The sequence below is a fragment of the Schistocerca cancellata genome, chromosome 3 (assembly GCF_023864275.1).
Source record: "Schistocerca cancellata isolate TAMUIC-IGC-003103 chromosome 3, iqSchCanc2.1, whole genome shotgun sequence".
In the NCBI taxonomy this organism is placed as follows: Eukaryota; Metazoa; Arthropoda; class Insecta; order Orthoptera; family Acrididae; genus Schistocerca; species Schistocerca cancellata.
In genome coordinates, this window is record NC_064628.1 from 393,583,729 (window position 1) to 393,596,266 (window position 12,538).

The 12,538-nt window shown below is 39.8% G+C and overlaps 1 protein-coding gene across 1 annotated transcript in view; it reads right to left on the reverse strand.

Annotated features, from left to right (window-relative positions):
- Positions 1 to 12,538, reverse strand: part of LOC126175120 (huntingtin) — a 539,564-nt gene that overhangs the window by 485,842 nt on the left and 41,184 nt on the right. Inside the window, exons 4-5 of the mRNA XM_049921673.1 lie at positions 11,862 to 12,015; positions 11,620 to 11,761 (exon numbers count right to left, since the gene is read on the reverse strand). Of these exons, the coding sequence (XP_049777630.1) occupies positions 11,620 to 11,761; positions 11,862 to 12,015 (296 nt within the window). The remainder of the gene's footprint in view (positions 1 to 11,619; positions 11,762 to 11,861; positions 12,016 to 12,538) is intronic.

The window sequence follows — 12,538 nt, forward strand, 5'->3', positions numbered from 1 at the left end:
TCCATCCATGATTATGTGCTGTGTCCTCGCCACCAAAAAGTCCTCAATCCAGTCACAAATTTCACTTGATACCCAATATGATCGTACTTTTGAAAACAAACATCGGTGTGGTACTGAGCCAAATGCTTTTTGGAAATCAAGAAATACTGCATCTACCTGGTTGCCGTGATCGAAATCTTTCAGAAAGGCTGTGTTGCAGACAGGCACAGTGAAAAGAGTGTCACACTTTGTGCTTTTGGCCAAGGTCTTCTTAAGGGAAAAAACACCACACATGTGCACACACACACACACACACACACACACACACACACACACGCACACACACACACACACACACACACACACACACACACACACACACACACACGCACACGCACACGCGCGCGCGCACACACACACAAACAAAAAATCCCTACTCGACACTGTTGATGCCACTTCTCTGCACAATGACATTCCTCATGCCCATGCCCCTTCAGACTCCAAACCCGTTACCTCATTCTTCATATATCTCTCTAATGTTATCTTAACATACAACTACTTCTCCTTTGATGGGAAGGTACACACACACAAGAAAATGTGGCAGTCATGGGTACCCAAGTGGCAGCCTCCTATGCCAACCTGTTTATGGACCATCTAGAGGAAATTTTCCTAGTCTCGCAAACTGCCGCTCTGGTTCAGGTTCATTGATGATATCTTTATGATCTGGAGTCAGGGCCAAGGCACACTATCCTCATTCCTTCACAACCTCAACACCTTCTATCCCAACCCCTTCACCTGACTCTTCTCAGCTCAGCATGCCACCATCCTGGACACTGACCACCTCATCTCCGATCACTGCATCCACACCTCTGCCCACATTAAACCTACTAAACACCAACAGTACCTGCATTTCAACAGCTGTCACTGCTTCACACCAAAAAATCTCTCCCATACAGTCTGGCCACACGAGGACAGTGTATCTGCAGTGACTAGAACTTCCTTGCCCTGTAGGCTGTAGGTCTAACAAAGGCCTTCACAGACAGTACTATCTCTCAGAGCTAGTACACAAACAGATTTCCTGTGCCATATCACCACACACTCTTTAATTCTCCCACCACTCTCATGAATCAGCTACAAAGGAGTACCCCCGTTATCACCAAGTAACACCCTGGACTGGAGTAGCTGAAGCACATTTTACTTCAAGACTTTGATTATCTGTTATCATGCCCTGGAAAGACGCACATACAACCCAAACCCCAAGATCCTTCCCATCCATCCTAAAGTTGTGTTCTGTCCCCCACCCAACCTCCGTAATATCCTAGTCCATCTCTATGCCACTTCCAATCCCAACCCCTTGCCATGGGGATCATATCCATGTGGAAAATGCAGGTGGAGGACCTGTCCAGTCCACCCACCCAGCATTTCCTATTCTAGTCCCGTTACAGGCTTATCCTACCTCATCAGATGCTGTGCCATCTGTGAAAGCAGCCATGTCGTATACCAGCTCTGCTGCATTCATTGCACTACCACTCTATCAGGATGAATGGCCACTGCCGAACTGAGGCCAACAGCAAAGGGTATCACCCAGTGGCACACCATGCAACTCAACATAATATGCCTGATTTCAATGGCTGCTTCACAACCTGGGACACCTGAATCTGCCCCTCCAACATCAGCTTTTCTGAATTATGAAGATGGGAGGTTTCCTTACAACACATTCGCTGTTTCTGAAATTATCCAGCACTCAACCTACAGTAAACTACTGCCCCCATACCCTCCACCCAACAGCTTCCACCCCCTCTGTCCTATAACCTCCTCTCAACTCACATCCCATCACCCTCATTGCGCACTGCTCTCTGCCGAAGCACCCACTGGTCTTTTTCCTCCTCTCTGCTCCTCTCCTTTCCTGCTGCCCACGCCTCCCACTCCCCTCCGCCACAGCTTCCTGACACTGTACTTGGCAGCCTTGTGCTGCCACCTGCTGACTCCTCTCACACCCTCACTACCCTGCTACCCTTTCCCCTTCACCACTCCACTCCAGATTCCTGCTTCTCCTTGACACAATACTGTTGCATTCTGGTGGGAGAGGACTGAGTAATGGTCATGTGTGCATAAGGTGTGCTTGCTTGTGTGAATGTATGTGCTTTCCTTTCCATTTCTGAAGAAGGCTTTGGCCAAAAGCTCAATGTGTAACAGTCTTTGCACTGTGTTTGTCTGGAACTCAAAGTGCCATTTTCACAGTGAGTAGTAATCTACCTTATTCATAATATTGTTTATATTCCAGCCTTGAATTCCATTGTTTAAATATATATGACATACACTTTTAGTTGATTTGCTGTCTGATATTGGATTATGCAATTTTATACACAGCTAAATAACTACCTTAAATTAAATATTTTACACCACAAACAGAACTGCTGCAACCTGATCAAATAAATGACTATTTAGCTTGACACTGCAGTCCTATGTTGTTCAAATCACAATCTTACAAACATTATGTTACCAAAAACTGTTAATAAAACACATATTGATGATGTAATAATTCGAAAAGATGATGGAATAATGGAAAAATCGCTCACGCAGATGTTAATGCTACAGCTGACATCAATCACTGCCCAAGTCTGTATCTCATATCTACTAGTATATTATGTGTTTGCGTCACTTTTTATTGATTTTATAAACAATTTCTGTGAGGCTACTCAAACTTGGAAAAAAATTCTCTGAGAAATCCAGGTATGAAGAGAAAGATGGTGTCAAGAAGTTCCTGATAAATTAATGGTGAGTGGGTGAGGGGGGCGGGGGCGGGGGGGGGGGAGGTGGAGGGGGAGGGGGGGGGCAGTGGGGATGGGCAGCATACCACAATAATGACTTTTCTTTCCTCTCAACTGAGCTATATACCAGCCATAAGCACTAGCTTAACCACAGCTTTTAAAACTGATAATTTATATATAATTAACACACTTTGAGATATTAAGTATTTCAAAATTTGTGATTTATAAAACTCAATAAAACTCAATTTCAATGGTAGGTTAAAATTGCACAATTCCCTGAGATATTCCTGATTGTTCCAAGTTAAATGTAATTTCCTGAGAATTCCAGGTTTTCCAGAAGAATTTTTAATATAACTGTTAATAACTTCAATAATAAAGGCTTTACATAAGCGGTAATAATGTTAGTGAGCTGGCCTCACTAATGTGAGTTCGACACTGTTTTCGGATTTTTCATACCATGTCTGGAAATCATTTTTGTGTTTGCAGTGAATATTCTACTTGCAAGTTTCAACAGGGTCAGTTTCTGGCGATATTGCTTTACTTCCTTGTGCTCACAATGGCACATCCTCCCTGCTGCCACTGCATTTTCTACACCGGTAGGACACTGTGGCTAGTCAGGAGGCTTTCCCAACACCACACACGGCTTGCTGTCCTAACTTGGACACACTGGCTAGCACCCCATCACTTACCTGACCTGGCCCCCCGCACAGCAACTTGCCAGCTATCTACAGCTCAACCCAACATTCTGTTTCTGAATACAACTGCCTAATGAACTCACTGCTCATAACGTCACAATGCTGTGTACTCCTCCCTGCCTCCAACTCTGATGTACTGAACTCATATGCAACCAATGTAAATTCTTGAACAATTCTTACCCTAACTCTTATGAAAAATGATAAACCATGGAGAAACAATCAGAAATGAATAAATTTACTTCACACATAGCTTATAAGAATACAAAAATTAAATATACAGAACAATCCAACATTTTCCCAGGTGCAAAATCAGTATTTGGTGAAGCCACCACACACTGCTGTAGGATTCTGTGCATGGCATGACATCGAATCATACAGTCTATAAAATCACAAGCCAAATGTTGCCAGTGAAATTCCAGATACATTCAACAAATGATGTCAACGAATCAGTTGGCTAGGACGGTTCAAATGGCTCTGAGCACTATGGTACTTAACTGCTGAGGTTATCAGTCCCCTAGAACTTAGAACTATTTAAACCTAACTAACCTAAGAACATCACACACATCCATGCCTGAAGCAGGATTCGAACCTACAACTGCAGTGGTCGCGTGGTTCCAGACTGTAGTGCCTAGAACTGCTCGACCACTCCTGCCGGCAGTTGGCTAGGAAAGATGAAGTACCTGCTTTGCAGGGAATACGTAATGAGCCTTTGATGTAACACTGCTCTGTTTGAAAATTGCTCTATAACTCGAGTGACAGAGGAATCTCTATAGTAACCAACTGCAATCTGGATATGCGTACCAAAAACACCTCAGACTATCATTCCATCACAACACTGAATAACGTACTGTGGAGCACAGACTCTTCTACAATGCCTGAATTGAAAATTGGCCCCAGCTGCAGGTTTACATAAATGCAAGTCCTTCTGCAGCATTCAACAAGCATCTGTAAATGAAACAAGGAGGACAGTGCTTCTGGTACACAACTTTCCTGCCACACTATTCAGCAGCTTGCAGCACACAGACCCAGATATACAAACAAAAGTACTGTATCCGACACAGTTTTCACGGTTTTAAAAACTACTATTACAATATGAAGCAATACCAGCTTTACTTTTCCTGGTATACAGAACGGCATGCTGAAAAGTAACGCATCCAAATTTTTTATGTGAAAGCTCTTAAAGCTTTTTAAATAAAATGAATGTCATTAACATTCTACATCTTTATTCTTCATGTTTACAAATTTGTAGCCTTCTGTCACAAGAGGGCTCCAACGTGTAGCGTATAACGTGGTGATGAGTAACATAACTATTACAGTGCATGAGAAACAGCACGCTGTAATAGAGTTCCAAATTCGAAGAGTTCATCCACACATGAAGCACGCTCTCTTTTAGCAAGAGAATGCTAGACCACACACGAGTGCTGTGAATTCTGCAGCAATCCTATGCCTTGTGTTCACTGTCATTGATCATTCTCCATACAGTTCCATTTGGCCTCATCCAATTTTCATCTGGTTCAAAAACTTAAAGAAAACGTTCCAGGACTTCACTTTGATAGTGATGAAGCAGTGTAAGGAGAGGGAGGTTGTGGCTCCATAACCAAAGTCAAACACTATAGTCACTGTATTAACAAACTGATCTCTTATTGGGAGAAGTGTGTTCACTAACACAGCTTATGTCTGAGGTAGAACTACATAACATTGCCACGTCACTTAAAGTATACTAATACTTCTCTCTTAGTTGAAGATCAGGATTCGGAAAAAAAAATCCCAAATCTGTGATCAGTACCCTCAGTACCTTAGAAACTTGGTTTCAGCTAAATGGGTTGAATCTAAACATATCTAAGACTCATGTGATGCAGTTCAAAACCAAACAGTCAAAATGTGAGCAGATTAAGATTGTACACAACAAACAAGGTATAGAAGAAGTTGACTCAGTCAAATTCTTAGGTTTAAGTGTAGATAAAAATTTGAGCTGGCAGGTATGCATTGAATACCTGGCAAACAAACTGAGCAGCTTTGCATTTGCAATGCAAATACACTACTGGCCATTACAATTGCTACACCATGAAGAAATGCAGATGATAAACGGGTATTCATTGGACAAATATATTATACTAGAACTGACATGTGATTACATTTTCACGCAATTTGGGTGCATAGATCCTGAGAAATCAGTACCCAGAACAACCGTCTCTGGCCATAATAACGACCTTGATACACCTGCGCATTGAGTCAAACAGAGCTTGGATGGCGTGTACAGGTACAGCTGCCCATGCAGCTTCAACACGATACCACAGTTCATCAAGAGTAGTGACGGGCGTATTGTGACAAGCCAGTTGCTCGGCCACCACTGACCAGACGTTTTCAATTGGTGAGAGATCTGGAGAATGTCCTGGCCAGGGCAGCAGTTGAACATTTTCTGTATCCAGAAAGGCCCATACAGGACCTGAAATATGCAGTCGTGCATTATCCTGCTGAAATGTAGGGTTTCGCAGGGATCGAATGAAAGGTAGAGCCACGGGTCGTAACACATCTGAAATGTAATGTCCACTGTTCAAAGCGCCGTCAATGCGAACAGGAGGTGACCGAGACGTGTAACCAATGGAACCCCATACCATCATGCCGGATAATACGCCAGTATGGCGATGACGAATACACGCTTCCAATGTGCGTTCACAGAGATGTCGTCAAACACGGATGCGACCATCATGATGCTGTAACCAGAATCGGGATTCATCTGAAAAAATGACATTTTGCCATTCGTGCACCCAGGTTTGTCATTGAGTACACCATCGCAGGCGCTCCTGTCTGTGATGCAGCATCAAGGGTAACCACAGCTATGGTCTCTGAGCTGATAGTCCATGCTGCTGCAAACGTCGTCGACCTGTTCGTGCAGATGGTTGTTGTCTTGCAAACGTCCCCATCTGCTGACTCAGGAATCGAGACGTGGCTGCACGATCTGTTACAGCCATGCGGATAAGATGCTTGTCATCTCGACTGCTAGTGATACGAGGCCGTTGAGACGGCGTTCCGTATTACCCTCCTGAACCCACAGATTCCATATTCTGCTAACAGTCATTGGATCTCAACCAACGCGAGCAGCAATGTCACGATATGATAAATCACAATGGCGATAGGCAACCATCCGACCTTTATCAAAGTCGGAAACGTGATGGTATGCATTTCTCCTCCTTACACGAGGCATCACAACAACGTTTCACCAGGCAACGCTGGTCAACTGCTGTTTGTGTATGAGGAATTGGTTGGGAACTTTCCTCATGTCAGCATGTTGTAGGTGTCGCCACCAGTGCAAAACTCATGTGAATGCTCTGAAAAGCTAATCATTTGCATATCACAGCATCTTCTTCCTGCCAGTTAAATTTCGCGTCTGTTGCACGTCATCTTCATGGTGTAGCAATTTTGATGGGCAGTAGTGTATTATCGACTTCAACTGACATGGACACACGAAATGTAGCATATACAAGCTACTTTGAATCCATTATTAGGTATGTTATTGTTTTTTTGGGTAACTCGACAAACATAGTGTGGATACTAAAAATACAGAAAAAAATCATACAAAATATGTGCACTGCAAATCACAAAGAACCATGTCAACACTATTTAGAAAACTTAAAATATTAACTTTGCCATCCTTATACATACATGAGATTATTACATTTTTGTACGCCAGACATGAATTACTTGAGAGAAACCATTTTGTCCATTCACATTATACTAGAAATAAAGAAAATTTCATGCTCCCCACCCACCGCCTCAGACTATATGCCCAGGGACCTCAATACATGGGAATGAAAATTTGTAATAAATTAAAATGGAACAAGTTGATGCAGATGAATTTACGTTCACTTAAAAGGAAGCTATATGAAATGTGAAATGTGGTTTATTAATCTCATAACGTACACAATTTCAGAACATATGTCTGATGTACAGGAGACATGTCAAGGTTACAATTTGATTATTTAATATTTTGTCACACTTACAATAATACTTTGTGGAGCATTTACTTACTTGCAATTAGTCAAACTTACAGAATTTACATCTACTATAACTATCAGAAATTTTTATTCCATTTTAGGGATCCAGCTAAAAGTATCACTTTGTCCTTCATGAAATCTTCCACAGAGTAGTAGCATCATTCAATTAGAAAATCATGTAACTTGCTTTTTTAAATATTTATCTTCATATTCATTATGCCACACCCTTTTATTGTGCTGTGAATTTTCATAGCTATATACTGAGGAGTCTGAGCACGCATTTTTAAGCAATGAGAGGTGAGCATAAAGTTGTCTTTATGTCTTGTGTCATATGAGTGTTCAAAATTAATTTTTTTAAATAGATCAGCTCTGCTGCTTAGAAAAAGAACCACCTCAAAGAGGGGACAGTTAATATTTTTAGGTCTTTAAAATAATGGTCGACATGATGCCCTCGCCTGTGCAGAGCACATTTTGCGAATGATTCTTTTTTGCAACTTTAAAATTTGTGTAACATTTCCAGAGTTCCCATAAAAAATTATTCCATATCGAATAACCAATTCAAAGTAGCTTCAAAGTAGCTATAATATGCTATTTTCCTGGTGGCAACATCAGTGGTGCAGGCTAAAATTTCCATTGCAAATGCAAGTCTGTTTAATTTATTTGCTAGGTATTCTATATGAGAATTCCAACTTTAAGTTCTGTCCAAGTTTATTCCCAGGAACCTGACTGAGTCAAGTTCTTCCATTTTTTGATTGTTGTGAGTGACACAGATTTCTTCAGTTTTTGAATGTTTGGTTTTAAAATTCATCATGTGGATTTTTGAAGTGTTTCGCCTTAAGCCATTTTGACTGGACCATGTTTCCAGGTTACTTAACGTATTCATGACACTCTGTGGTATACTGTCAGAATTTTCATTTTCAATTAGGGCAGAAGTATCATCTGCAAACAAAGTTAAATGAGTATTTATATTGAGAGCCAAGTGATTTGCATAGAACAGGAATAAAATGAGTCCAAGGATTGAGCCTTGAGGAACAACCTGTCACACAGTTTTCCACTCGGAGAAGTGATCTGCTCCATTTGATGTGATTACTACCCTTTGTTTTCTCTCCAAGAGATATGATTCAAACCATTTCAATACAACACACCTTATTCCATACCTGTTAAGTTTGAAAAGCATCAGTGCATGGTTTACAGAGTATGCTTTTGTAAGATCACAGAATATTCCTGTGACCTTAGATTTCCTATCTAGTGATAAAGCAATTTTTTCAATAAACTTATTTATCACATCTACTGTGTTTTTGCCTTGTTGGAAGCCAAATTGGTTATGTGAAATGATATCATTCTGTGTGATGAAGCTCTGTATCTGTAAGCAGCAATTTTTTCAAATATTTTTGATATGACAGGGAGTATAGAGATGAGACGATAATTTCCCCATATCATCTTTTGACCCTTTTTTAAACAATGGTTTTACTTCCATGTATTTCAAGAGATCAGGGAAGTAACCTTCTTCAAAGGATTTGTTTATTATGAGATAGAGAGGATGAGCTATTACGTTGTAAACATTTTTAATTATTTTGGTGGGTATCCCATCCCAGCCAGCAGAGTTTTTGTCTTTTAAGGAGAGTATGACATTTTCAACAAATTTTGCTGAGACCGTGTTGAATATTTTGAGACAAACTCTGGTATTGCCTTTTAACCCAAAACCGTTTACTTTCTGCTCATAATTTGCTATGTCTAAATCAGATTTTTCTACATTTATGAAGTTCTCATTGAAGCATTCAGATATTTGAGCTGGACTTACAACAGATTTTTCCTTAAGTTTGATTTCTAAAATGTCTTGTTTATGAGTTCAGGTACTGAGACTGAAGTGTTATTACTCAGTGGATGAATTCACGTGGGACGAACAAAATTTGAGCTGGATACAATGTGTTACACATTCCAAGAAATATCCTTATAGTGTTATTATTTATTAAAGTGCTATTATTTATTAATGTAAAAATCATTGTAACTGTTTTACAAATTTTTGACATGTCTCCTGTACGCAAACCAAATGGATTGCAAATGTACGTCATGAGATGAATAAAACACAATTCACAATTCAGTATATATAGTAATAAAGGAGAAATTCAGTTGGCTAAGAACCTAGTGACAAAGTCTGGAACCATGCACATAGGTATAAAATATCACTTTACAAGAAGGCATTTTCAATCAGGTGTTATTAATATTGAACATCTGCCTTCTGAAAGAAATGTTAGCTGATGATTTTAGAAAACTCCTAACTTACGCAAGACATGAAACGTGTAAGAAACTGTGGTCTTGTGAAATAAATGAAGGAATGACTGTACAGTTGAACTTCATAAGGTTTTGTTTGTCAATGTCAATTTAAGAGGACATGCCGAGATACATAAATTGACTGCTTTCTTTTTATTCCTTTTTGTTACTGTTACTCTGTGGTTGTCAAGCATTCATATGTGTATAGTCATAGTTGTGCACTAACTGATTCTCATTTAATAAAACATTAGCTCACAAAATTTCCATGCTAATTGTATTACAAATTAGCAACAATGACACTGTAATAAATATTAATGCAAGCACCTGTACTTCTAATGTAAAATCATATTAGCTTCATTTTTTGTAAGTTACTATTATGTCGTCTCATGTCATCAACCATCAAATTAAACTACATCTGACCAATATCATAAATTACCTTTTGTACATCACCATGCTCATGTCTTGTATGAACAAGATTCAGAGAACCAACAAATAAGTAAATAAATGATATCTGAATTTATTACCAGGTTTGACTTGCGGCAGTGAGAAAAGGATTTTTAATGTGAATATCATTAAATAATTGACTGTCATTCATCATACAATGAAGATACACATACTGGAAATTACTAGAAGAGATACAAAAACAAACAGACAGACCAGGGAACAGGCTGCAGTTGAAGATATAATTATGACTCCTTAAGAATATCATTTGACTGGAATACTCTCTTTCAAATTCTGAAGGTGGCAGGGATAAAATACAGGGAGCGAAAGGCTGTTTACAATTTGTACAGAAACCAGATGACAGTTATAAGAGTCGAGGGACATAAAAGGGAAGCAGTGTTTGGGAAGGGAGTGAGACAGGGTTGTAGTCTCTCCCCAATGTTATTCAATCTGTCTATTGAGCAAGCAGTGAAGGAAACAAAAGAAAAATTCGGAGTAGGTATTAAAATCCATGGAGAAGGAAAAAAAACTTTGAGGTTCGCCGATGACATTGTAACTCTATCAGAGACAGCAAAGGACTTGGAAGAGCAGTTGAATGGAATCGACAGTGTCTTGAAAGGAGGATATAAGATGAACATCAACAAAAGCAAAACGAGGATAATGGAATGTAGCTGAATTAAGTCGGGTGATGCTGAGGGTATTAGATTAAGAAATGAAATACTTAAAGTAGTAAAGGAGTTTTGCTATTTGGGGAGCAAAATAACTGATGATGGTTGAAGTAGAGAGGATATAAAATGTAGACTGACAATGGCAAGGAAAGCGTTTCTGAAGAAGAGAAATTTGTTAACATCGAGTATAGATTATTTAAGTGTCAGGAAGTTATTTCTGAAAGTATTTGTATGGAGTGTAGCCATGTATGGAAGTGAAACATGGACGATAAATAGTTTGGACAAGAAGTGAATAGAAGGTTTTGAAATGTGGTGCTACAGAAGAATGCTGAAGATTAGATGGGTAGATCACATAACTAATGAGGAAGTATTGAATAGGATTGGGGAGAAGAGAAGTTTGTGGCACAACTTGACCAGAAGAAGGGATCGGTTGGTAGGACATGTTCTGAGGCATCAAGGGATCACCAATTTAGTATTGGAGGGCAGCGTGGAGGGTAAAAATCGTAGATGGAGACCAAGAGATGAATACCCTAAGCAGATTCAGAAGGATGCAGGTTGCAGTAGGTACTGGGAGATGAAGAAGCTTGCACAGGATAGAGTAGCATGGAGAGCTGCATCAAACCAGTCTCGGGACTGAAGACCACAACAATAACAACAACAACAACAACAACAACAACAAAAATATCATAATTCAAAGGAAACCTCTAGTACACAAATTTCAACTCTTTATTACAATGACATAAATCAACTGAGTTCTGTTCATACTGTCGCTATTAGGCTAATACAAATAAACACTTACCCATCAAAATATTCAAAGTATATGAGAGGAAGACATGTGGCTTTCTGCAATATACACACAGCGCCAGTATACTGGCAGCTGCTGTTCGGCGGACAACTGCAGAGTTGGATGACAAGTTGTGTAGAAATGCCTTCAGAAGGTTCTGTTTGAACAAAAATTGAATGGGAAAGTAAAACAATGAAATATTAATTACAAAGCAGTTTGCTGAACAGAATTAAACAATATCAGTGGTAAAATCTTACCTTAATATCATTATCTGTGGTGAAATTCCCCAGAGGCTTGAATATCTTTGGCATTGCTAAGGCGAGTGTTTCCAGTACAGATTCTTCAGTTCGTTGAGCAACAGCAATGATGCATGGCACCAGATTCAGCACATAGGGTTTTCCCTTCTGTGGCCTATTCAAAAAGAAATGCTTCAAATGGCACTGAGCACTATGGGACTCAACATCTTAGGTCATAAGTCCTCTAGAACTTAGAACTACTTAAACCTAACTAACCTAAGGACATCACACACACCCATGCCCGAGGCAGGATTCGAACCTGCAACCGTAGCAGTCCCGCGGTTCCGGACTGCAGCGCCAGAACCGCTAAATCACCGCGGCCGGCTTATTCAAAAAGAATATGAACATTGTGAATCCTGTTCCATAATTGACCTGGGATTAAAAGTATAAATGCTGTTACCAATATTTTTCCAAACAATACGGCAATTAATCCTCATACACTTATTACACAAAATATAAACAAACATGGACCAATTTAACTGCAATACTCCATCACAAAATAGCTAAGGGGGGTCATGATCAGAACTCACATTCAGTGCTATACACTTAAACAATGACTGTGGAAGTATGCACAAACAGGTGAATGTATAAGTAATATGGATCGTTGCTCACTTTAGCCAATTATTTATCTGCTACAA